The sequence below is a fragment of the Bos grunniens genome, chromosome 9 (assembly GCF_055505025.1).
Source record: "Bos grunniens cultivar Pamir isolate PY7600 chromosome 9, Bosgru_T2T1.0, whole genome shotgun sequence".
In the NCBI taxonomy this organism is placed as follows: Eukaryota; Metazoa; Chordata; class Mammalia; order Artiodactyla; family Bovidae; genus Bos; species Bos grunniens.
Genome location: NC_141173.1, coordinates 26,430,443 through 26,457,390, shown reverse-complemented (window position 1 = coordinate 26,457,390; position 26,948 = coordinate 26,430,443). Strand labels below are relative to the sequence as shown.

General features: G+C 41.5%; 1 protein-coding gene across 2 annotated transcripts; it reads left to right on the top strand.

Annotated features, from left to right (window-relative positions):
- Positions 1 to 6,135: 6,135 nt before the first annotated feature.
- Positions 6,136 to 17,344, top strand: HEY2 (hes related family bHLH transcription factor with YRPW motif 2). Of its 2 annotated transcripts, none has more exons than XM_086316345.1 (5): positions 6,136 to 6,370; positions 8,311 to 8,389; positions 8,524 to 8,607; positions 11,136 to 11,217; positions 15,230 to 17,344. In XM_086316345.1, exons 1-5 carry the CDS (start codon positions 6,288 to 6,290, stop codon positions 15,913 to 15,915), a joined length of 1,014 nt encoding a protein of 337 aa, XP_086172471.1. In that variant the 5' UTR covers positions 6,136 to 6,287; the 3' UTR covers positions 15,916 to 17,344. The 2 variants fall into 2 exon arrangements, with proteins under 2 accessions (XP_086172471.1, XP_086172472.1); XM_086316346.1 differs by lacking the exon at positions 6,136 to 6,370 and adding an exon at positions 6,539 to 6,705.
- The last annotated feature ends 9,604 nt before the right edge of the window (positions 17,345 to 26,948 follow it).

Genomic DNA, 26,948 nt, shown 5'->3' with positions numbered 1-26,948 from the left:
TATTCATTTCCTGGGAATAGAATGAGCTATTACTTAAAACCAAAATCTACCTCTAAAAATTTTTAGTCATATGTTACCAATACATTATAGCATTATTAAATTATTTTAAATGCTAAAGTCAGAAACGGAGAAGGCAATGGCACCCCTCTCCAGTACTCTTGCCTGGAAAATCCCATGGATGGAGGAGGCTGGTAGGCTGCAGTCCATGGGGTCACTAAGAGTCGGACACAACTGAGCGACTTCACTTTCACTTTTCACTTTCATGCACTGCAGAAGGAAATGGCAACCCACTCCACTGTTCTTGCCTGGAGGATCCCAGGGATGGGGGAGCCTGGTGGGCTGCCGTCTATGGGGTCACACAGAGTCGGACACGACTGACGTGACTTAGCAAAGTCAGAAAAAGAAGAAAAAACTTTGGTGCTGTCCCCTCAACCAATAGATGCCAAAACTTGCTATTTTCTATGTTTCTTGTAAAGTACTACTTCAATAGGCTTACAAAGCATGAAGGTCCAAAAATAGCCTGTATTTTTCCATAATAAATCTAAAATTAGCAACTTCTTATTTCAATCTATGAGGGTTTTCCCCCATAAATTCTCTATCAATTTAACAATAAACAGATAAGGGCCTAAATGTGCGCACATCTAATTAAAGTATTCTAATAAAAGCGTGAAGAAAAATATACGTGGTCTGCATTCTAGTGGGAAATGCTTTTAGTCCTAAAAGTTTCCATAGGACTTGCTATTTCAGAAATCTGTAGAATTTTATTAAGTAAAATTTTTTCTTGATTAAAAAAAGTAAAATTTTCTTTCACTTTTATCAAGTAATGCCAACCAACCAGATCCAGGAATCTTTGACATAAATTTTTCTAAAACTGAAAGAAATTTTCCTATGGAGAATCCACATTTTCGTAACTTTGTGAGGCACTGGTCCTATTAATGTCACTTTATTAAACTTGAGAGCATAGATAATGACTTATTCAGCTAGTAGGAGATAAATTATTATCTTCATTTATACATCATATGAATGTTCATGTAATAATTAATGTAGATACTTGGGGAAGAATTTTAGATAAAGAAACTAATTGTTCTCAACAAAATTAAATCTTAAAACCTGAGAACAAGGCAATCATGTAGTTGTTTTAGAATTTAGCAGTTGGATATAGTTTTCTTTGACACATAATATGCTTTCTCTTTTCTGATTATAAGAATTAGAAAACTCACTATGTTTCCCTTTCTGACTTGGCTGCCAGGAAGCTCAGGGGTGAACTAATGGCCCATTATAATAAATGCTTTCCTGCTCATATTTAGATATATTCTCATCATTTTTTTCATGATTTTTCACTTCACAATTGTTTATTTCCATTTTATTATTCTGATGTATCTAATAGACTATATATATATATATATATATATATATATATGGAAAGAAGCAAAGAATTCATTAATTTCAATTAGAAATTAATTCCAAACCATTTATTGTGTGTCCATTAGGTGTCAGGCACTGTTCTAGTCTAGAGGATGGAGATGCAGTTAGTTAAAAAATGATGTCCATGAGAGGAGTGAATATTTTTACTGTATTCATAAGAGAGAGGAAAAATTTATCAGTCAAATCAACTTCAATAAAATGAAAATTTAAAAGAATTTTCTTACAAGAAAAGCCTGCCAACCTCAAGTTAACCCTCACAAAGAGGAAGTTAATATAGTCAGTATCGTTATCTTTTGATTGTTGCTTTCAGGGATATGGAAAACTGATTATTTAATTATACAACCCTCTTTTCAAGGGTCCTAGAATAAAACCAGCCTTTATACTTAGACATGTGCTAAGTACTAATAATATCACTCATGAAATAAAAGTTTTTAAATAAATTGCCCCTTAATAAGAGATCAACTTAAACATTCTAACTCCCAAGAAAGGGGGTTTTGGGTCTTAAGACTCCCTACCTTAAAGCTTCTGATGTAACAAATAAGCAGTACCTACTGGGTCAAACCAAGGAATACAATGCACTTTGTGTGGCTAACCAGGCAAGTGCCATTGTTAACTGGTAAAGCAGTTCCCTTTCAGAGATGACTTCAAGGTTGGTGGGCCTAAATTTGCCTTTGCTTTCAGCTTTGTTTTGCTCTACCGGCTTGCAAATACATACCAGTCGCACACTGACCCTAGGGTGGCCTGCCTGCTGCTGGCCTGCTGTTGGAAAAGCTATTGAAATTTACAAGGATCTTGCCCTTGGCCTTCACTCTCAGGGTGCAGCATTCTCACACACTATAAAGTGTTGCCAGCTCACAATAACCTTGTAGTCAGAGAAGCCAGCCCAGCAAGGCTGCCTGGAGATGTGGGTCACCTGCCCCAACAATTGCAAATACACTAGCAGGCACATCTAGACGACCTGCTTGTCTTCCATTTGCAAGAGAAAGCTGTGTAAATAACTATATTTCCAAAAAGGCAAAATATTAGATTTCTCAATTTGAACTATGTACACTTAGCCTTCTCAGACTAACACAAGGGTCTTTAAACGACAGAGTTGCTTGTATTTCACTAAGAAGTTAAACTAAAACATATTTTAAAGTGTGTCATGCCTTAGTGACTTTCTAGTGAACCCAAACACTGGAGTGGCTGACACTTTTTAAGTAACTGTAAGCAGCATCTCAAAGGATTCAGAGAAGCAACAAATAAGGAAAGTACGATCACTGATCTTGAAAAATCTGAGGGCTCTAAAGAGGAAAAAAGCAGACCAAGAATAAAAAAAGATCCCAGATCTCTTCCAAAAAATGCTGCAAGAAGAATTTAGAATGCTGCAAAGTAATCACTTCATTAATTTATGCAACGACTCAAATTTTGTGGGACAAGAAATAACAGGGTCAAGGTGGCCAGGCGTATATAGGTGCAAAAACTGCAACTTTATATTAAATAGTTGAGGGAAGACTTGGGGAGGATGGGTACCACTGAGTCTGATGTTTCCAGATGTCGGCATTGGACATCTCACTCATGTCATTAAGTGAGCTAAAATCACAGAAAGACAAAAAGAGGCGAGAGGACCAATTTCGAGAAGGCAGCTGTCTCCCCTCCTCCGTTTCGTTCAGATTTGTCTTTCTGGCCTTTCTTTCCTAATGGCATTTCTTTTGTAGGGAAGTTCCTCACATCTTTCGGTCTAATTATCTCATTGTACAAATCTTTGAAAGGGAACGAACTGCGATTTGCTCTGCGCGCGGACATCTTTTTTTCTGCCGGGGTTCTTAACTAAGCCTTCAACCAACTTTCACTGAAAAGGATGTCGCTGAGGAGCGATGAGGCTTGAAATCCCGCGGTTTTCTCATTCTTTTTTCTTTCTCTTGGAAGACACCACCCCTACACCTCGGCCCGCTCCCCACCACCTCCCGACTCGCAACAATTCACCACTGTTTTTAAGTGTGTTTTAAGGCATCTCCTCTGTCTCTTCCTCTGACCCGAGAAGCTCTTTCAGTGTTAGGGCGCCTAACCAGGGGATAGGCAAATAGGATACTTAAGGGGAATAAAAGACCTAATTGAAAAATCTCGTGCTGCCTAATTACGATTAAGTATGTTGCAGATAAGTGAGCATATTATTAATTTGATCATGTGCAAAACGCCGAGGTCTTTTGCCTTAAGTATTCATGTTTATTTAACAGACGTATACAGCGCGTACCATATACCAGACACTACTCCAAATGCTTTTAAAACACGACCCTCTTTGGTTTTAAAAGTATTTCTAAGTGACATTAAATCCGCGTGTGCATTTCGAACGTCCTTGCCATAGTTTTCTTTATAACATGGGTACAGTGGTTAAGTCTTCAAAGACAAATACGGAAAAACTTGAACCAGTTGCAACTTTATTGCAAGCCAGTCATTTCCCTCTTTGCAATTTTTCGCAATTATTATAATTAAATGCAGCCGTATAGTGAGAAAGAACTTTTTTTTTTTCAATGACGATTTTGCACCCCGGGCGTTTGGAAGCGCCCGCTAATTTGATCGCGTGGCCAAGGTTAATGGCACCTGTAGGCATTCACTTTCAGAAAAATGCGCCGCCTTCGCTGAAGGTTGTGAAGGCTGAGATCGCAGGTCAGAGGCGATGTGTCTCCCAGTGGCCTGTACAGACTGGACTTGAGCACACCCGCCGGGGAGGAGCGAGTGGCCACCCGCGCACACCCGCTCATCCTAGAGGGGCTTAGAGGACCGGGAGCCGAGTGGCGTCGGGGGAGGTCGGAGCCGCAGGTACGCGAGTCCGCTCGGCTCCCTGCAGAGGGCTCGGGCAGCCGAGCGGCAGCGAAGCAAAGGCCGAGAGACCCGCACAGAACAGAAGCCTATAGCCGAGCTGGGGGGTCACCGTCCTCCGCGGCCCCGAGCTGACCCGGTCCAGCCCCATCAGGCCCCGCCCGGCCTGCTCCCCCCGCGCAACCGCCCGGAGACTCTGTTCTTTGCCGGGTGTTAAGTTTCAGAAGTCAGGATGGAACGTTTCGGGTTTCTATTCACACGGTTATTGCAGGCGCCGCGCTGGAGACCGCACAAAAGAGACGAGGGCTTGTGGGGAAGGGGTTTTGTGGTTTAACGCGGGCTTAACCTGCGGACTGCAGGTCCTTCTCGCTCCCCGCCTGCCCAGCTCCCGCCAGGGCTCGGCCTTCTCAAGTCGCGTCCCTTCCTTTTCTCCTCCCCGCCCCGCGCCGGTCTTGTGTGAAAAGAATGCAGTGTGAGAGGGACACCCTAAGCAGATCCCCAGAAAAATAAGAATCCGTCCGTGGCGCAGGCTTCTGGCGATTGATTGACGCCTCTTTCTCAGGGGCTTTTCCGCACTTAGCACAGAGCTGCCGGGACGCGATGACTGCAGTCTCGGCTTGACCCGGACCGACCCGGCGCCCGCCTCCCGGTACCGCGGCCCCCGGGCGGGCAAACCGACTCCAGCTGCCCTCGCAGATACATCCGCGTAGCCGCCGGTTCCAAAGATACTACTTCAGATCATGGAGAGAAAGAGCAGCTTGAAAACGTGTTTTGAGGGCACATTTTAAATGGTATACACCCACGCTGTCCAATGCACAAAAAACTGGACACGAATTTCATCTTTTAGAAAACAAGTTTCCAAGCCCGATTTTTGTTCTTTTCTTTCACGTAGGGATTCTAATTAGCTCTACCGCTGTGACTACCCAAACCAGAGACTGTGGAGAATTGCAATTATCTGGATCATCCAAGCCCGAAAAACTCGAACTTGAAAAAACTACTAAACCTGTATCCTAAAATACCCGCACCATTGATTTGTCCTTCCTGTCACTAGAGTAGACACAACTCCGACCCAAGGTCTACTCAGCGGGATCTATTATCTACAGCCTACAGCCCGGGTGGCCAAATGGAAAGAACTGATTCAGAGCAAATCGAAAATCGTTTGGTGGCCTGTCTCTCAGACCCTCCGACCGCCAGCGGTTTTAAGTACCTGGTCGGGGAAACTCGCGTCCTTATCTGTTCTCGGCCCAGAGGCCGCGGAAGCAGCCGTGCGAGTTGCCAGGGAGAAAAGCAACTTTGATTTAGGGTTTCCAAAAACCCCAGAGGGCAAATGTGACCGCCAGGGTCAATCAGTCAGCAGTTTTGGTCCAGACAAGGGACAGTCGAGTGGGGCGGTTCGGTTAAGCCACGGCGCCTCCCGACGTCACACACGTTCGCTCACACTCAGCCACGCGCTTGGGGTTATTCTTTAAACACAGGGCTGAAACTTCACGGGCAGACGGCGGGGTGCGGAGGAGCGCCAAAACCCGAGGTCCAGAGCCCGCCCCTCTCCGGCCCGCCCCCGCCGCGCCCGCGCCGGCGCCCGTGCCCACGTCCGCGCGCCTCCCTATCTAGGGTTAGCAACTTCGCGCTCCCGCTCACCGCGGCGCCTCCCCACCCGCGCTCAGCTCCAGGGCCGCCGAGGCGCGGCAGCGTTCCCACGCCTCAAGCCCGAGCTCCGCGGCCCGCATTGGCCAGCGCGGCCCCGCCCCTCCGCCTCAGCCAATCCCAGACCACGCTAGCCCTCGGAGAGGCGGTGCCCGGCGGAGCGGGCGGGGGCCTGCGCGCGGGTGGCGGGCGAGGGGGCCCCGCCCGCGCGGGAAGGGAGGCGTGGCCGGCGCCGGCTCTTGCGGCCGAGCTGGGCTGCGGCGTGGGAAAGAGCCGCGAGGAGCTGACCGCGCCGCCGCCGGAGCCGCGCCTGCCGGGGCCCAGGGAGGGCAGGCGGGAGGAGGAAGGCAGGGAGGGCGCTGCGTCCCGCTCGGCGTCCGTGGCTCCGGCCCGGCTGCGCCCGCGCGGTCTTCTCCGCGATGAAGCGCCCTTGCGAGGAGACGACCTCTGAGAGCGACATGGACGAGACCATCGACGTGGGGAGCGAGAACAATTACTCGGGGTGAGCGCGGGCTCGGCGGGAGCTGTCCGGAGCCCGAGGCATCGGGGAGCTTTGTGTACCAACGGCTCGTTGGAAATCCCGAGGTTTTTCGCCGCCGCCTTCTAACCTAGCAGGGGAAAGTTTTGCCTGGAATACTTTTGAGTGGTGGGCGCTCGCGGAGCGCGTGTTGGGGTGGGGCGAGGCATGTGGGTTTGCACTCGAGGGGTGGGGCGAGAAGACGGGGGACGCGGCTGGAAGTGTGCAGGGGCTGGCGAAGGAGGGTCCCCTGGCTGTCAGCGTTGGACACGCGGACTGGCATGTCCGGGCGACCCCGCGACGCACCCGCCACCGAAATTGTATTGGGGAGCACTTTCAAAATGGGCCAGGCGAAGAGGGGCGGGGAGATTGTTTTAATTTTTAAAGATGCTAAAAGATGACTTGCTTTTTGGAGAAATTAAAGCAGTTTGCGATGGCAAGGCTAAATAGTTTGAGATTTCCAGGTTGGTCGAGTGTAATTTGGTTGACTGAGGTGTGAGTGACAAGTCTTTCGGGCGTCCTCACTCTTACTGTTTGTTCCTAAGTCTAGAAAAGATCGGGGTCGTGATCACAGAAGCCAGCCCTCCACTCTGCAGTGACAGAGGGAGGTTATGGAGGCGTTTTAGTGCCAAGGCGGGTCAAATGATAATTGCTTCTAATTGGCATCCCCAGAAGCACCTTAATTATTTATCTGCAGCTGTCACTCAAGAGTAAAATTCTTTCTACCTTTAGAAAACTGGTTTTCTTTCAATATTAGTCTAATATGTACAGACCTTAGCTAGCCTGGAATCAGCAGAAGCAAAGATATTTACTTGAAATATTGTTTCCAAAGTATCATAATTATTAAAGTGTTGTGTCATCTTTAAAAAAATGAGATCTGAAAAACAAAAGATGTGTGAAAGGTGAAACCAGTTGAGAAGGGGTGGAAATGAGGGGAACAGTTAATTCAGAAATAAGATCCAGAAGTGAGAAGGTGAGGTAATAAGAACCTGGTGTGCACAACATTTCTAAAATGAAAGAACAAATAACAGGAACCTGGAGAATTTGAGAACATGAAAAAGCAGAGTATCCATGAATTATGAAGAGAAACAGATACCAACTAGAATGTATCATAAAAAATTATGTGACAGTGCGGTGATTTGATTGAACTTTTGATACAAAATATTTTTTTATTAGCAAACTCAAGATGGGTTACAACTCAGAGTTTTAAGCTTAGATTGAAGGCTGAGAGATAGTCACCTAGAGTTTTATTTTCAAAGTAAAATATTTACCTAATAGTTGATCTAATTTTAATTTTTCTGTTAGTGGCATATTTAATTTGGGGTCATTCTTTTGGAAAATTGACACAGAAAACATTGAATTTGTCTTTTTTTTCTTTCTGTATGACTAATTGGAGTTTTGAAATAGATAACTTCTGTTTATCTTAAAGACTGCATCTAGGGACAGCAGTTTGACATACGGTGACTGTATATCTGTTTGATAATACTGCTAAACATGGCCTTTATTTTACAATAGCATTGCTTTGTTTAGTGGGTCTGTCCTCAGGGAGAAGGAGGGATGCTATTAGAGATTAGCTGACTTTTAAGAAACATTTATGAGTGGAACTAGGAAGTACTAATATCTAACTTCTCACCCTGACTGCCCATAAGTATTTCATTGGGAGACCAATAAAAGTTTAGAGATGTTTTCTGCCAGTAGATTTGGCATCTGGATTACTCATTAAAAGAAAAAAATGGCATGATTCTTTTCCTGAAAAGATATGAAAGGGCTGAAAGCAAAGTTTGTTAAGAATAAGAATTAAGAATAAAATAACACTGATCTAAACTATGCTCTCTCTCTGAATTATTTCGTGGGTGCCTTCAAGCACCCAGAAGAAACAACTGTTATGTTCATACAGCACCTGACAAACTCTTCTTATCTCGTAGGCAAAGTACTAGCTCTGTGATTAGGTCGAATTCGCCAACAACAACATCTCAGATTATGGCAAGAAAAAAAAGGAGAGGGGTATGTGATTCTTTTTTTCTTTTTGTTTCCTGTAATCCTGCCTAACGTGTAGCGGTTGTATTTTTCCATTATGAATCATTTTATCATCCGTGTATTCATACATTTTTGTTGTTCTTTTGCTTTTTTGGGGATAGATAATAGAGAAAAGGCGTCGAGATCGGATAAATAACAGTTTATCTGAGTTGAGACGACTGGTGCCAACCGCTTTTGAAAAACAAGTAAGCTGCCCCCACCCCTGACCATCCCACCAAAGAGCTCAAAAAATCTAATTCTCTCATCTGGGAATGTGGGTTCTTGTTAAAGCTCATTAAAATAATGGTGTATGTGCCCTGATCTGGCACACAGCAGCTATTTCAATAAAATGCTTTGTTGTGGCAAAACTATTAAAAACATAATCCATCATGAAGTTGAAAAACATTTCCATTCTCTAGCTTATTTTCCCCTTCAGGGTAACATGTTCATGCTTTCTCTGTTCTTTCTATGAATACCAGTAGTGGTTTAAAACCGAGCTGTATGTAGTAGTCTTAAAAAAAAAAAAAAGATATCTATGTGAAATTTCATTTTTTGTCTCAAACTATTTTTAACTATTCTTTTAAGTAAGCTTTTTTATTTAAAAAAAAAAAAAAAAAACAGCCAAAGCCAAGGAAGTAACATCTCTCATTCTATTTCCTAAATAATAGTACTAACAAAATTTATTTACCAAACCACTTGGTTTCATTTTTAATCCCTGGGTTAATAGAATCATGTTTATTTTGAGGCATATTTGTGAAAGTTTGGTAAAAATCAAACTAGCCATAAATTCCCCTTTTCAGAATTCAAGTGTTTGTTTACAAAAAAGAAAAAGGAAAAAATATTTTGCACACTTGATAAAGTAGGAAGCCAAATGTTTAAATCTTCCTCTGTCATTTTGGAAAAGTTGTGGTTTTCCCTCGGCCTCCATGGTTGACGGTCAGAGTTCTAACAGCATCTTTTAAACATCATGGCATCATACGCTTGTTGAAGATGTTATACTTTCAATTAACTTCAAATAGGATATAAGACATCCATTGTTTGTTTATTCCACTTTGTTGTTTCATGAACCACAAACATTATAAAGCAAGCCCCACAAAGTCCTTGGAAATTATCCAGAAACTGCAGTTTTGTTATTAGTCACTTTCACTGAAACTCCTGTTCATCTTCATGGAAAAATTGAACATGAACAGAAGTACAAGGTGTCATGTGTTATTGATTACACATTTTTAAAAGAAAAAAGACACCCACTCTGTATGCTAAAACTGATAAGCTAAATATAATGGGCAAGTTGTAGTTTTGATTAGTACCATTTCCACAACACGCTGAAATATCAGTAATCAATGACGTTTTTTACTTTCAGTACTGAAATGTCTACAGTTATGAGGTACAGTTCGGTGATTTTTGGGGGAAGAGGGAGGGTTGTTAGATTTTTTTTTTTTTTTCCCCTTAACTGTCGACTTAAAACAAACCTTAAAAGCAGACCTCAGTAGTTTGGCAGTTAGTTACCATAAACACAGGCTTTCCCATTTGCTGAGCTTGGCGACCAACCCTGGTGAGCTGGCTGTGTCACAATATGATTAGAAGAGTGTTCTTTTGAGCAGTTTAAATAACTCTGGCACTCTCACCGTGTACTGGGTGCTGACAATTTTCACAAAACAAGTAAAGCATAGGAACCTGAAATAAACTTCAGTTTCCTTTTCAAGAAAACATACTGATTTAATTATTTCGCTCTTCCAAGAAATTAGAAGCCACCCACAGCCCTCTGAGACAGCTTGAAGTGGCATATTCCAGTTGGTTTCCAGAGGTGCCTTAAAATGGGGGAATGGGCATAAAATATATTTCCAAGACAGTTTTATCAAGAGCCGTTTTAAAGCGTTCAGATATCCTTAAGCATTTTTGATGCTTACTAGATAAAGAGGTAGATATGCTTTCTTGTTTATGATCTTGGAATTTACAGTGACACCTGCTGGTAGTTATTGGGGGAAAAAACTTTGAAAGTCTCCCTTTTTGCACTTTTGGTACTTCTTACAGCAGTAGTGTAGTATGAATTACCTTAAAGGCATCTTAGAATTCTATTTTTGAAAAATATGCTTTTGACAATAATTTTCTGAGATCCTATCTCCTTTTCCTCCAGAGTTGGATTCAACTGATCCAGACTTTTAAGTGTCAGTTGCCCTATAGTGTTAGTTGCTCAGTCGTGTCCAACTCTGTGACCCCAACAACTGTAGCTCGCCAGGCTCCTCTGTCCATGGAATTCTCCAGGGAAAAATACTGGAGTGGGTCCCATGCCCTCCTCCAGGAGATCTTCCCCACCCAGGAATCGAACCCGGGTCTCCCACATTGCAGGTGGATTCTTTACTGTCTGAGCCACCAGGGAAGACTATTATATATCGCCTAATAAAGTATATTATTAACCAGGGCAGAGATTGATGCAAAGTTTGAGAATTTTGCAGTTGTAATAGTTTGGGTGGAGTGATCTTAGTGTAATTGTTTTTGTGATTAAAAATTACTTATCATGCCTTTTATTCTTTAAGAGTTAAAATGGCAAATATCTGTCACTAGGTGTGACATAATTAGTGTCTTCATGTGAAATTTGGAAGGAGTTCAGATTTTTTTTTTCTATGAAAAGATTAAACTGAGAATTTCTTAGTGGGAGGGAAAATGAACATTCAGGATAAATTGTTCCAAATTTGTTTCCATAGGATTTATGAGACTTCATTATTTGTTTATTCAGGGATCTGCAAAGTTAGAAAAAGCTGAAATACTTCAAATGACAGTAGATCACTTAAAGATGCTGCAGGCAACTGGGGGTAAAGGTAAGTCGGTGACTTCATTCCTCCCCTCCTTTCTGCCTTTCTCTTTTCATTTTTTTCTCCTTAAGATTGTAAGGAAGTCATAGTTGAACAGCTCTTTAACAAGCTGAGATAGGAGGTCCCAGATTAAAGCCGTGGAAATCAATGCTAATGGCAGGATTGAACTCGTGGGAAAGAACTTCTGGAACAAAAGCAGCACTTGACCCTGGGCTTGTGTTTGCTTTCATAGTACTGTGGGAGTAAGGCTTCATTCACAGCAGCCTGGTCAGAGATTTGTTTGGGACTTTCAGAAGTGCATGCTGGAATTTGTACCAAAGACAAAACAAACACACAAACATCCAAACATAAACAGGAGGGTAGAGGCAATCTTTTTTATCTTCTTCTTTCCCTCCCCCACCGCCCTCCCCTCCACCCATTAAATCAAGGCTAGGACTCAGTATCATGCAGCTATTCCAAAAGAAGTGAATTTTCATTGTTTTCAGAGTCTGATTGGTCTTGGATTTAGACCACACAGAGCATTTGAAGTGCAGGTAGTGAATCTCTGTCCAGGAAACCACTGATGCAACAGTCATTCCCGCAGAGAGCAAACAGGAGCAGGTGCCCTGGCCCAGTGCCACGGAGAGATGTATTCTGTACCAGATAGTGACTTAGGGAGGAATAGTCCAGGGGTCTCGGGGACGGACCCTCACTTCATGGTATAAATGAACTTGAGATCCTGGACGCTGATTCGTTCAGATTTCATTATCGTACTTCTCACGTATCCTCAGACTTGATTTTGCCCATTGTATCTTCTTCCCCTTCAAGAAGGCCTTCCGTATTCGTCTTACCCAAGGGTGCTAGTTCATATATTTGATAACTGGCTGAGGAGAGGGTACCATAAAGACGAAGCCCTGCAGCCACACCCTAGAGGCTTCTCTCTGTTCAGCATTAGCCTTTTAGTGCAGAGCACCAGAGTTTTCCCTAGATCAGGGCAGAAGCAGGGCACTGGAGAGAAATAGCTGTTTACCAATTGGTGCCCAAGTATTTCAGTATTTAACTCCACTGAGGACCTGTAGAACATCAGCTCTGAGCATCACCATCTTTCTACCTGTGTCAGGTGGAGGGTGATCATGGTAAAGGGATGCCCTCAGCCCAGTGTGACTTACCCTCTGTTGTCCTTGGTCAAGGAACTGTCCTGCATGAATAAACATACTGAATGGGTATGGAATTGTGATTTCTTCTCATTAAAATGTAACCCTCTGCAAAGCATGCAAATATTCTTACATAATAGAGAACTGGATGAAATTGTAGATGCCAGTGATCCAGCCCAGCTTAGCCACTGCCCCTACCTTTAAACCGAGACAGAGGTGCTAAGCTACATGGGGAGGCCTGTACCAGCAGCACTGAATTCTCAAGGGTCCCCGCAGCCCCATGATTCTGTCTCTACACGAGCTCCCTCAAGATACTAGGAGACTGACTGAGTTAGAGATGCTGCAGGGGAAAGCTGTTTGATTGCTTTACCTCTCTTGGCACTGTTAGCTGTAAAGCTAAGGATTTTGATCAGTGTTTCAAATAGTTGGCATGAGCTATACTTCTAAAGAGTAATATTGTTCTTATGCCTTAGTATAAAAACGAAGTTCCATCTTGGTTGCTATTCTCGGCTACCTGAACAGTCCTAAAATCCGTCCCAAAATAGTCTGTGAACAGACATTTGTGAGCAAGTTCCACACAAGTCGCCTGACTGCCCGGTCATTAGAGAGGTCACCTCACCAGAGAATGTGTGGGCCTTGGGGGGAGGAGGGGCTGGCGGTGTGGGCGCAAGTTGTTAGACTCACAGCAACTATGGGGCCTCAGAATGTACTGGCGAAGGGCAGAGACCCTGCAGTTAGGTTGCCTGGTTTCAAATCCTGGCTCTGCTATTTTTTTTTTTCTTTTTTTTTAAGCTCTGTGACCCTGGATAAGTTACTAACCTTCTCTGAAGCCCAGTTTCTTCATCTATAAAATGAGGACAGTGAGAGTGTTTGCTTCACAATGTTGTTGTGAGTTTAGTCACTTAAAGCCCATAGTGCAGTGATGGAAAGCGGCGTGGACCCCTCTGCTATTGTTATTGGCCCAAGATCCAGTCACAGGAAACAGCTGCTCATTGTGGTTTCCCTCTGCATTCAGCGGTAGAATAGGAATTACATAATTTATATGCCTTAAGATACAACAGAGAACTCAGCCATGTTGAACAATATATAGCCAGCAAATCACCAATTTCAATTACTTTGTGCCTAGTCATGAAAATTCTTGGAAGCTCTTGGGGTTCAATTCTTTTGATCTGTTCTTTAGTCTGTTTTTCTAAGGCAGTAATTTCTAGAGAAGATTTAGAGTAACCTAAATTTCTGGATCCCTCTGGGTTTCTGGACTCTGTCTACTCTGATGATAACCTCCGTTCTCTCATGGAAGTCAGAAGTCTGCAAAGCCTTACAGAGGACCCTAAAGACACTTAATGTGAAATCTTTCTTTGGAGGCATCTTCTTCAGGAAGAACTTTACCTCCTAAATGTCAGGGGCTTTATTGCTAACTGTGCTGAAGGCCTGGGATGATAACGATTTTTGTTGCTTATCTTCCACATTTCATGATATTCTTTTATGTCAGCTTTGTGCTGTTACTATCTTAATGTATATATTTTTCCCCAAATTTCTTTTTTGGGACGTCCAAGTTTCTCTTGGAATTCTAGCTCTTGAACTTTGACTACTGTGACAACTATTTTTCCAGAGTCAAACTATAGAATAAGTTTAAATGTTAATAGATGATAAATGAAACAGGTAATACTTTGATCTACAAAAACAAAAAAGATAAAACAGTAAATGCCTTAGATGAAAATAACCTTGTTTGAATGTGATATTTGTCATTTATATATACACACATCCCCAAAGTGAGTAGACTAAATTTTAATTTGAAAATTGTTTTTAAAAAAACTTGCAAATGAGAAAAAAACTCTGAGAAGGATGTGTTTGTACTATAGGTCACTAATTCCAAGTGGTGACATTTCCCCAAATCTCTGATTATTATCAGTACCCTAAATTGGCACTGATACTAGTCAGATATTATTATTTTCTATTCTAATGTATTATCTTTGGATAAAAAGAGATTCTCATAAATGTGATGGACTTTAGCCATTTTTATGATAATAACCTTATGTGTAGGAGTACATGCATACACAAGGACATAATTAACATACATTTATTTTCTTGAATAAATGCCAGAAAAAACTTAAACTAAGACAACCAATGAAATAAATTTATATTTGAACTTCAGGAAAGCTAAGAGTTATAGTAACCTCATGGCAGCCAAAGAGCCTCATATTACCTGATAGAAAAATCCGATCTTCAAATTAGTAACCACATTTTTAAAAATCATTTTTCTTTCTTTAAATTTTTTTCATACAAAGAATGGTGTTTTCATTTTGTCGATTAAAAAAAAAACCACCATGAGTCACGAAGCATGTATGACTTTATTAAGCAGTTCTAGCACATTTCTAACAAAGTCCTCAATCTGGTTGTATGCTTTTCACATCTCTGCTACAAATGCCAAGGGAGTGAGGATGTTTCCGATAAACCCTTTAATCTCTAACTCATGTGACAGAGACAGAGAGACTGGTCCTCTGTAATACCCGTGCAAAAGTTTACTAGAGAATTTCACTGTCCCACCATACAAAAGAGACACCATTTTTTTTTTTTTTTCTGGAAGTGTTTGAAACACAGATGTTCTTAATTTTTTCCCCCCACTGTAATATTTGGTTGCAAGAACAGCTGTAGTGTATAGCACTACCAGAATTGTCACACATGTGAATTGCAAAGTATACTTTCTTAATGTCTGCAAAAATTACGGCCATAAATAGCTGGCAGCATCTTCAGAAAGGACCGCTAGTTGTACTTAAATCTCTGAAGGAGAGGGTGGAACGTAGTCGGTGGTTACTTTTCATAATGGTTATCATTCTCTCTCCCTCTCTGTCTCTTCTGGCCCGCACTGTGCTCGAACCCCTTTTTAGGCTACTTTGATGCACACGCCCTTGCCATGGACTTCATGAGCATTGGATTCCGGGAGTGCTTAACAGAAGTGGCGAGGTACCTGAGCTCCGTGGAAGGCCTGGACTCCTCCGACCCGCTGCGCGTGCGCCTGGTCTCGCATCTCAGCTCGTGCGCCTCGCAGCGGGAGGCGGCGGCCATGACCTCCTCCCTGGCCCACCACCATCACCCCCTGCATCCGCACCACTGGGCGGCGGCCTTCCACCACCTCCCTGCAGCCCTGCTCCAACCCAACGGACTCCACGCCTCGGAGTCCACGCCCTGTCGCCTTTCCACCACTTCGGAAGTGCCTCCTGCCCATGGCTCCGCCCTCCTCACCGCCACGTTTGCCCACGCGGATTCCGCCCTGCGGATGCCCTCGACGGGCAGCGTCGCCCCCTGTGTGCCGCCTCTCTCCACCTCTCTGCTGTCCCTCTCCGCCACTGTCCACGCGGCCGCGGCAGCGGCCACCGCAGCTGCGCACAGCTTCCCTCTGTCCTTTGCTGGGGCATTCCCCATGCTCCCCCCAAACGCAGCTGCCGCCGTGGCAGCTGCAACAGCCATCAGCCCGCCCTTGTCGGTATCAGCCACATCCAGCCCTCAGCAGACAGGCAGTGGAACAAACAGTAAACCTTATCGACCCTGGGGCACAGAAGTAGGAGCTTTTTAAGTTTTCACGGAATTCCTCGCAGTAGCAACTGAATGTCCTTCATTTCCGAGTCAGCTTAAAACCTCTGCAACCCTGGAAGTAGCCATAGAGATGTCTGCAGACCCACAAAGGAACAGTAAAGCTGTTTGAGACACAAATCTCACAAGTGGAAATGTGGTATCTTTTTTTTCCCTCTGTTTTGGTTTAAGGCTATTTGTAACTTGACATCAGCAACTTTTGAAAACTTCACACTTGTTTCCATTTAGAAGTTTCCTGGAAAATGTATGGACCATACCATCCAGCAGTGCATCAGGATGTCTGAATTGGGGAAGAAAAATGACCTGACTCAATTCTCTTGAAACTAGATGGGAAAAAATATTTGTGTTTCATAAGTGCCTGAGCTAGTAAAGTTTTCTTTTGAACATACAACATTGCACAAATAAAGAAGAGTGTAGAGGTTGGGTTAAGAAAGGATAAGGGACAGAAGTCCTGCATTAGGCTGCAGATACTTTAGTACAATACAAGAGAAGAGCACTCTGTTGAAACCAGCAGGTTTTTATTGGCCAAAAGGATTGCTGAAAATAATTTTCAAGTTGAAAGTCCTAGTTTTATCTTAGTTTGCTTTCTTTGTACAGACTTGCCAAGTGGTGACATTTAGCAATGCATTAGTGTAAGCAATTATTACATCAGTGCTCAGATTAACAAGCATTTCTGCCCTGTCTGCAAACCCCCAGGCATTTTCTTTCATGGCTCAAAACATGGTGCTTCTTTTTATAAACCATGCATTTATAGAGTGCACCTAGAGGCAGTTACTTACTATGTGCCCACCAGAGGCTATCTGACTCATGCCAACTTGAAAACTCTCTGGTTGTAAAAGTTTAATTTATTCTGTATCATTTGGACAATTTTTACATATTTATCTTCTTGATTTCATCCCAATAACATGTAAAATCTATTGTCACCTTTTGGAGAGAAGTTGCATTTCTGGAAGTGATGAGGCAGGGAGAGAACAATGGTAAGAGAAAAGCCACGATTTTTAAATGTCCTTTGTCAAGCTTGTGATTGCATTTGATCCCAAATCAAGATGAATGTATTCAATGGGATGTACATAAATTATTTTTGTCCATGCCTAGACTAGTGCTACATAATGTGTTTTGGTTTTGTTTTTGTTTTAACGACAAAATAATCTCTTAATACTTTGAAATTGAGCACATGAGATTTTATGTTTGAAAGACAAAGACACAGCATGTATTATTATGCACTTCATTTCTCTGCTGTGTGGAGAAAGCAATAAACATTATGAGAATGTTAAACATTATGCAAAATTATACTTTTAAATATTTGTTTTAAAAATTACTGTACCTAGTCTTCTATGCATTACTTTGTAACCTTTTTCTATGCAAAAGTCTACATATCACTAATTAAATGAAGTCCTTTTTGACCATTTTAATGTGGATGAGTTGCTTTGCAGAATGAAAGTTTACAGGAATTTCAAGAAAGGCCTTGTTTCACTAACAAATTAAGCCTTGGCTTTTCTTTTTCTAAGTCATTTGGTATAATTCACAGCCTTGAAAATAACAGGTATTTGAGTTTGTAAATCAATTAAGTATAGGTGAGTATGACACCATTTGGAGGCAAGAAGCGATTGGTTTCCTCTGCCTTTTATTTTTAGCATAGTTCTTGGAAAAGAGCAAATAGCAGAACGTCAAATAATAGTATACTGAACGTAGGGTAATGAGTTTGTGTCATACGTTTTGTAACTCAAATATTTATAGAGTGTTTTTAAAATATCACATGCTCTGTACCTACCTCAAGATTCTTTTGATGCTGTAGAAACTATGCAGGGATCCCTTCTTCAGTGAAGCCTAAAATAGATTCTCTCAGAGTTTCTGAAACTATTGGGCCAAACATAGAAGAAGATTTTTTTAATGTTCTTATTATGCTTATCAATTATGCTTAGAGTTAAAGGAAAAAGTGGGAGACCTCTTAAATAATTTTAATTTTGAAAAATCAAGCATATAGTTTATTTTTTCTTTCTGTAAGTGGGTGAAAAAAATGAGCCAAAACAGATCATCTTTGTTCCTTGTCTGTAAGCTCTGTGGTTATTTTATGTCAGTTAGCTCTGATGGGATTAGGTAACAAATAACAAAATGGGTTTAGTGGTATTTGGAGTTTGTTTCTTAGTCATGATTTGTGGATAACAGGCATAGAAATAATTTTGATTTAGGATCTAATAGTTGATTCTGTGCCTGTTGTAATGACAGCATTCAAATAACTTTTTGTAGATTGTAAACTTTTAGTGATCAGGATTTTTTTTAATTTGAATTAAATATTGAAAGTAAATCCCCTCTTCCTTCTTTCTTTCATCTTTTTCTCTTCCTGTTTCAGTTAGATATTGGTTATTATTTTTCAATTTAGTTGATTAAAATATTTGCCAGCCAGCATGTTACATAATTGCTAAGGTTGTCAGTATTCCTAAAGATAATCATCAGTAATTTCAGTTGTTTAAATTTCATTGGTTCTTGATCAATGTTTTACATCTTCAATTTTTAACATCGTATTTCATTCTATTAACTTTATCATTGAGTTTTCCCTCTCTGATTCAGTGTTCTGTGAAAGCAGTGTTCTGCATTTAAGGGTGGGAATTTTCAGCATTCACTACCAAAATAGTTAAAAAAAAATTATAGTTCAAGGGAAAAAGAACTTTTAGGGTTTGATTTATTGGTGGCTTTTAGTTGGGTAAAAGTTGGTCCCAAAGTTAAAGGATTTTTATTGGGGGGAAAAAAAAGAAAAAAAAAAAAGAACAATTTTAGAAATTTAGTTCTCCCCAGATGATGAAAGCTCTATGTGGCTAATTAGAACCCAGTTTTGTATTTCACATCAGTGAACCAGAAAGTGTTTATTGAATAGCTCCTGTGTGCCCAGCGTTGTGCTGTGTACTCTCACTTTCCAATGCTGTGTGATCTTGCAGCCTGACAGTGTTGGGTACGACTGCCACCCTAGCTATTCACAGGGACCCTCAAAAGAAACAGGTGCCCTGAAAATGAGGAAAGGGGTTTCTAGAAACTAGCTAGGGAGGCTCTTTCTCTCCTTGGGATCTTTTGCAATTACAAATACGACATTTCCTATCATATTTGGAAAAATCTAAGGGACTTTTAAAGTAATGGTTAAACATAGAGTCCAAATATTAACCAGATTGTTGGCTTATAATCCACATGTACAAATGTATCCTCAGTCTTAAAGATGCCTTTTAAATTATCTTTCTTATTTATTTAACTTGTCCCTTTTACCAATAATTAATGCAAGGTAAGAGTAATCACAAAGCAAGATGATTTTAGAATTTCATATCTCTGTAAGTCTAAGACTCCATTAATTACAAAGTACACTATTTAAGTTTTTAAGGAAAAGTACCACCACAACATAATTTTACATATCCCAATTTCCAAAGTGTGAAACTTTTAAAAAAATTGCATCTTGCATTTGAGGTGATACAATAATAATATATTCAGATGTGATTTTAAAAGTCCATGGCTAGAAATGTACATAGATTAAAACATGGGGGATTTAGCTTTCTTTAAAAATATCAGCAAGAGTCTTAGTCAAATCAAAGAATCTGGATTGACCTTGTAATGGTTTAATGATCTAAAGATAGATGTATTTTTTTAAGCTTTTCATGTTTTTATTGCCCAATGGGACTATTCCTAGTTCTGCATTTTACTGAAGAAAGGAGTTTGACTTCCCCTTGTAATTCTTTTAAGATCTAAGCAATAACCGAGGTTGTGAATATTTTAGCAACTACAACAAAGCATTACAGCACATACGACATCATAAACGGTGACTATAGCTTGTGTTCTTTGGAGTGAAGGATAAGTCTTTGAACTTGAATGAGATATCTTTAAAAGAAGAAAAGTCCCTTAGCTTCCATAGACAGTCTTGTACAAGAGGCCAGAGGCAGATAGGAAATGGCTTTTCAGGTACCAGGTGGCACTTTCTCCCCCTCTTCTAACTTTAGAAGAACAGACTGGAATGGGGTTGGTTGGTCAGGGAGTCTGGTCCTCTTTTAAGACTGACAGAATCAACAACTCGCTGTAAATCACTAGTCTAGAAACAAATATGTCGTAATACTATTAATACTGTTCCATTTTCTGTGCTAAGCTCCATGTCGAGTGCTTGACATCTGTTACCTCATTGAAGCCTGGTTAAGTGTCCTATAGAGGAGATAGTTTTATTATCGTTACATGTTAGGAATGGAGAAGAGGTTGATTTCCAAGGTCAAACCTAGCAGTTTGAGCTGTGAGTCAGCCCAGGCCTCTCTGATTCTTAAGCCCATACCTTTGACCTCTAGGCAGTAGCTTCTGGCAGAACTTTTGGACTCACTTATTCAGACTAACCAAAAGTTTCAACCTGCCTGAGATCACTTTGAGCTAAAGACAAGAGTAAATTAGCATAAAAATCACTATCATCTCTCCCATTTAGTATATGAAAGGATAAAAAATAATAACTGCACTTTATAATAATGCAACATAAAAGGAAATTATTTTGGCAGTTCCCTGGTTTTAACTTTAAACTGTCAAGCAGTTGAGAGTTAAAGTATTGAACTGCTTATCTTAATCAGTGAAGTTACCCTCTGTAAAAGCTATCAAAAAATATTCTATGATCTCAGTCAAGGTGGCTGACAAAAGTGAGGCAAAATAGTGGCTAGATAGCTGAGAGAATTGAATTTGAAAAAAAATTCCTGTCTTCCATTAGATATAAAAGTTAAGGGATTTTTTTTGAGGGGAAAATGATGGATTATTCTGAATGTTTATGCATTCCAGGTCCATCATGTCATAAAACAACACTCTTCGTTTGGCCTATGAAGACCTGCTCAGTAATCCACTCACTCTAAAAAGTCTTGTTATCAGGAAGGGCTCTTTAACTAACCTAAAATTTTCCACCTGCTGTTAAGCATGCTTTCTATAACTGTTAACAGTTTATATGTGTATAATTTTTCAAAAATCTTATATCCAGAGACATTTTTATATGCCTCTAAATTCTCAGTCTTCTGAGAACTGAATATTCTGTATCCTTGACCTCTGTTGTCATTTTATTAGTCTGTGGGAATGAAGAGATTTATGCATATGAAATGAAATATGCATGTAACAGAATGCCTCATAAGCTTTTTTTTTTTTTTTTTTTTTAAGGGACTGAAAGAGGCAAGTTAACTCTAAAGTTTCTTGCCTTAAGCTTGCATTGCAGTCATTTTGTGTTTTCATTGCAGTGAAAACAAAGTCAAATTTTCTCATGCGGAAGAAAAGCTATTTTGCAAAGAAGAATGGCTATTATTCATAATGTTTTACTTGTGTAAGTGAGATGATAAATTTTATATTTCTCACAAATTCCTAAAACAACTGAGTATTTTGAGTTAATCCCGCCTGTTCTGATTATAAGTTGTTGAGCTGAATATTATTTACCACATTATAAAACTAAAACTCTGCCTGCTTTCTATGTCTGTCATTGCTTTTTTTTTTTTAGCCTTTTTCCTTAAGTGCAGAGAACCAAAGACTTTTTTTTTCCCCAGCAAAACAACATGAACAGAGCTTCATGTAGCTGCTCGTGTAGACTTTCTCCTGGGCCAGCAAAGTCTGTTGTCTTCCCATATCCTAGCCAGTCTGTCCCAGCACAGCTGCTTTAAATAGGCTTCCCATGAGACGTGGCCACAGTCAGGAGGGTAAAACACAGAGGTACAGAGACCATATGTCACCATCGTCATAACACATTTCTCAGTCGCAGTCACCAGCCACCTTCCAAACAGGAACTAAGCCAGTCACTTTTTTGTCTCACAGGCAGCCACTATCAAATTTATTTTGTTATTTTGACATATTTCTGACAGCCGAAAGATAAGCATAGCATAGTGCAAATGGTGGAGTGTGGTAACGTCAAAACCCACATACAGCCTGGTGACCTCGGATAAGGGTACTATCATCTCATGAGGATACTATCAAGCTCATCGGGCAAGCATTGTCTCTGGTGACAACATCCTTTATCGCTACAATAAAGAGGCTTGATGGGACACTGCGTTCCCTTTCAAGGTACAGAAAAGCCCCCAAAAGATGTCCATGAGTCCACAATTGCTGAGGCATTAAGCAGGCTTAAGGCATATGTGTTACACCAAGACAGCATACCTAAACACCAAGTACTACCTGACCGTGACTGTAGGAGAACAGGTCTCAGCAATACACCCATGAATTATCTGGCTCATGCTGACCAGGTCTCACAACACAGTCTACCGACTTTGATGTGACCATCAAACCCCAAGTGTGCCCAGCAGCGGGAGCCGCAGACAGAACAACACAGGAGCAATAACTCAGTGTTTAAGTGCCTTTAGTCAGTTCCCAAGACACTGACGTCTGGCAGCCAGCTTTCTTGCTTTGGGTATCAGGAGCTTAAGACAGGAGAATAAACAAAATTCAGTACTGTTTATTTTCAAGATATGACAAGCCAGAGAAGTATAAAAGTTGCTCATTTAATGTCCCCTTTAAATGTATGCGTGCTGCCTGCTATGTTGCTTCAGTTGTGCCCAACTCTCTGTGATCCTACAGACCGCAGCCCGCCAGGCTCCTCTGTCCCTGGGATTCTCCAGGCAAGAATACTGGAGTGGGTTGCCATGCCCTCCTCCAGGAGATCTTCCTGACCCAGGGATTGAACCTGGGTCTCTTACATCTACCTGCATTGGCAGGTGGCTTCTTTACCATAGGGCCACCTGGGAAGTTTAAATGTATAGCATAGGGGTTTAATTCTGTAGGCATATCCCCTATTGATACAGGAAAGACATATTAACATATATGCTAGATGACAGTGCCACTCCACAACACTGTCCAGTTTACCATATGTTTAACTAGTTAAGTCAGGTAAGCAGTTTTAAGATGTGGTAGCTTATTAAAAATGTCGGTACTTAACTCAGATCACTTATACATAACTTGAAATCCATATTTATAAGTCTAGTCAGTTTCTCTCTATTCTACTCAACGTTGGTAAGTCATTGATAAAATCTCACCTCTTCAGTGAATAGAATACATCGTATAATGACTAAAAGGACAAGTTCTGAGGTCAGATCTTGAGATGTATTGATGGTATGACTTTGGACAAATGAGCGTATCTGTGTCAGCTTTTTCTCATCAGTAAAATAAGATTTAAAAAGCAGCATCTTGGGCTTCCCTGGCAGTCCAGTGGTTAAAACTCGGTAATTCCACTCCAGGGAGTGGCTTCAGTCCCTGGTGGGGAAGCTAAGATCCTGTATGCTGTGTGCAAAGCCCCCCGACCAAGAAAGAAACACCTATCTCACAAGGATTTTCTGAGGATTAAATGAGATAATGTTCAAAAGACCTGGCACATGGTATGCTAATCAATAAACAGTAGTCTTGCTCGTTCAAATTTAGTTTGTTGAAAGTGTCTTAAGATCCAGAATAAGTCTCAGTTGGTCCCATTCACACAACTTTATTCAAATATGTGCCCAGGTAGGCCAGCAAGACCTGTTCTCTTTACATTAAATTAGTGGCGTGTACATATTTCTTTTTGAATGTATTTAAGGTGGATAGAATTTCAGACTTAGAAGAACATAATTTAGACCAGTGCTTCATTTACTAGGTGAAAAATACAGAGACTCAGCCAAGTTAGAGAATTTTTCCCACAGTCACGTAACCCAGGTCTCCTGATTTCTAACACATGATCATAAACTAAACCTTTTCTTTCATACCTTTTATATTTTAGGTGCCAAAGGTTTTTATTCTGTTGTGGATGTGCAAAATCGGCCTATTTATTTGTTAAGAAGTACACCTTACATTTCCTGTCTTCAAAAGCAATGGTTTCTAGTTTGATTCAAAACAAATATGATGGAGTCATGTTTCTTTAAAAGAAAAATCTGAAATCTAACATAGCTGAGATTGAAATCATATTACTGTTTTTTAATGAGGGAACTTCCCTGGCAGTTCAGTGGTTAAGACTCCATGCTCCCAATGCGGGGGGCACAGGTTCGATCTCTGGTTGGGTAACTGAGATCTCACATGCTGCATGGCCTAAAAGTAAATAAATAAATAACATCCTTCACTATAGAAAAACTAATCATGCATAGGTGAGCAGAGTCGTGCCGCCATCTAGCACTTAAGGCAGAATCTGTCATACACAATGATGAAGCTGTCTCACTAGCAACTGGGCAGGGGTTTTGAGCTGCTCGCACCCTCTTTTCTGTGCCTCCCTGTTGCTCTTAGAATGAAGACAAAATCCTTAAGCTCAGGCCAGGAGACCATGTAAGATCCGACCCCCGCCCACTTTTTAAACCTCTCCTTACCTCTCTCTGGAGCAGGGCATGGCAACCCACTCCAGTATTCTTGCCTGGAGAATCCCATGGACAGAGGAGCCTGGTGAATTACGGTCCATAGAGTTGAAAAGAGTCGGACGTGACTGGCGCGACTTAGCAAACACACGCTCCCCCATCTCTGCTACTTCTAACTCACCACCCAGCCATCTGCCTTTTTTCCAGCCCTTTTCTCATTGCTCTCCCCTGCTACAAGGTCTTGTACATATTCCTTCTGCTCTGAATGTTCTTTTCTCTCCTTCTTACCTAGGTAACTTATCTTACTTTTTAAACCTTGAGAGATGGATCACTCCTCTAACATCTCCAGTTGGTTCAAAACCATATTGTGGAATGGCTTGAACCACATACTTTTCCTTGACTGAATGTATGAGTTGGCGATTTAAATTCGTTACTGTATGATTACTCCACCACTACACTGAAAGCAAACAGTAGTGACTATGTTCCCAGGTAGCACAGTGGTAAAGAAATGCAGAAGATACAAGAGATGCTGGTTCGAACCCTGGATCAGGAAGAGCTCCTGGAGAAGGGAATGGTAATCCACTCCACTATTCTTGCCTGGAAAATCCCATGGAGAGAGGAGCCTGGTGGGCTACATACAAGGAGTCGAAAAGAGTCGGACACAACTAAACAGCTGAGCACAAATATGTTTTGTTCACCATTAAGTTTCCAGGGCCTCTTTGCCCTGTGTCTGGTGCAGAAGAGAAGCTCAAAAAATACGTGTAACAGTGGATGAATGACTGAATACATAAATGCGTGACTGATGGAATGAAGAACAAGGGAATAAATGTCATATGCTAGACCTGCATTCTTGTTGCACTGAGTTTATCTGAATTGTTTTCCCCAAACTTTAATCTGATAGTGCAATATATATGCAGGTAAAATCACGCATACTTGATGAAACGAGATGAAAGACGCTAAAAGAAAAAGAACTTTATATTGCTCCTTATGAATACAATAAACTCTAGATTTTGACCAGGTCCAACATTCTCAACTGGTTCCAAATAAGAAAAGGAGTATGTCAAGGCTGTATATTGTCACCGTGCTTATTTAACTTATATGCAGAGTACATCATGAGAAATGTTGGACTGGAAGAAGCACAAGCTGGAATCAAGATTGCCGGGAGAAATATCAATAACCTCAGATATGCAGATAACACCGCCCTTAAGGCAGAAAGCGAAGAAGAACTAAAGAGCCTCTTGATGAAAATGAAAGAGGAGAGTGAAAAAGTTGGCTTTAAAGCTCAACATTCAGAAAACAAAGATCATGGCATCTGGTCCCATCACTTCGTGGCAAATACATGGGGAAACAGTGGAAACAGTGACAGACTTTATCTTCTTGGGCTCCAAAATCACTCCAGATGGTGACTGCAGCCATGAAATTAAAAGACACTTACTGCTTGGAAGGAAAGTTATGATGAACCTAGACAGCATATTAAAAAACAGAGACATTACTTTGCCAACAAAGGTCTGTCTAGTCAAGGCTATGGTTTTTCCTGTGGTCATGTATGGATGTGAGAGTTGGACTATAAAGAAAGCTGAGCACCGAAGAATTGATGCTTTTGAACTGTGGTGTTGGAGAAGACTCTTGAGAGTCCCTCCGACTGCAAGGAGATCAAACCAGTCCATCCTAAAGGAAATCAGTCCTGGGTGTTCATTGGAAGGACTGATGTTGAAGCTGAAACTCCAATACTTTGGTCAGCTGATGTGAAGAGCTGACTCATTTGAGAAGACCCTGATGCTGGGAAAGATTGAAGGTGGAAGAAGAAGGGGATGACAGAGGATGAGATGGTTGGATGGCATCACTGACTCAATGGACATGAGTTTGACTAAACTCTGGGAGTTGGTGATGGACAGGGATGCCTGGCATGCTGCAGTCCACAGGGTCGCAAAGAGTCGGACACGACTAAGCAGTTGAACTGAACATTCTCAAAGTAACTATGGGGTGTGTGTGTGTGTGTGCGCGCTAGCTGCTCAGTCATGTCCAACTTTTGTGTCCGACTCTTTTGCGACCTCATGGACTATAGCTACCAGGCTCCTCCCACAATGCAGGCAGATTCTTTACCACCTGAGCCAAGTATGGGTTCAATTCAGTTCAGTTGCTCAGTTGTATCCGACTCTTTGCGACCCCATGAACCATAGCACGCCAGGCCTCCCTGTCCACCACCCTGGAGTTCACTCAAACTCATGTCCATCAGCTCGGTGATGCCATCCAGCCATCTCATCCTCTGTCATCCCCTTCTCCTCCTGCCCCCAATGCCTCCCAGCATCAGAGTCTTTTCCAATGAGTCAACTCTTCGCATGAGGTGGCCAAAGTACTGGAGTTTCAGCTTTAGCATCATTCCTTCCAAAGAAATCCCAGGGCTGATCTCCTTCAGAATGGACTGGTTGGATCTCCTTGCAGTCCAAGGGACTCTCAAGAGTCTTCTCCAACACCACAGTTCAAAAGCATCAATTCTTCGGCGCTCAGCTTTCTTCGCAGTCCAACTCTCACATCCATACATGACCACAGGAAAAACCATAGCCTTGACTAGACAGTTACTTGGATTAAATGTGTCTGAATGAAACACATGAGTCTAGGGCGCCACCTTGTGGTTTATTTTCACATTTATAATTTTCAGTCTTCCCAGAACTTTCTGTTAATACTTGACCAAAAAAACCCATTAAAACTATAGCAGCAGAGAGGAGTGGAATTTTTGGTCAAA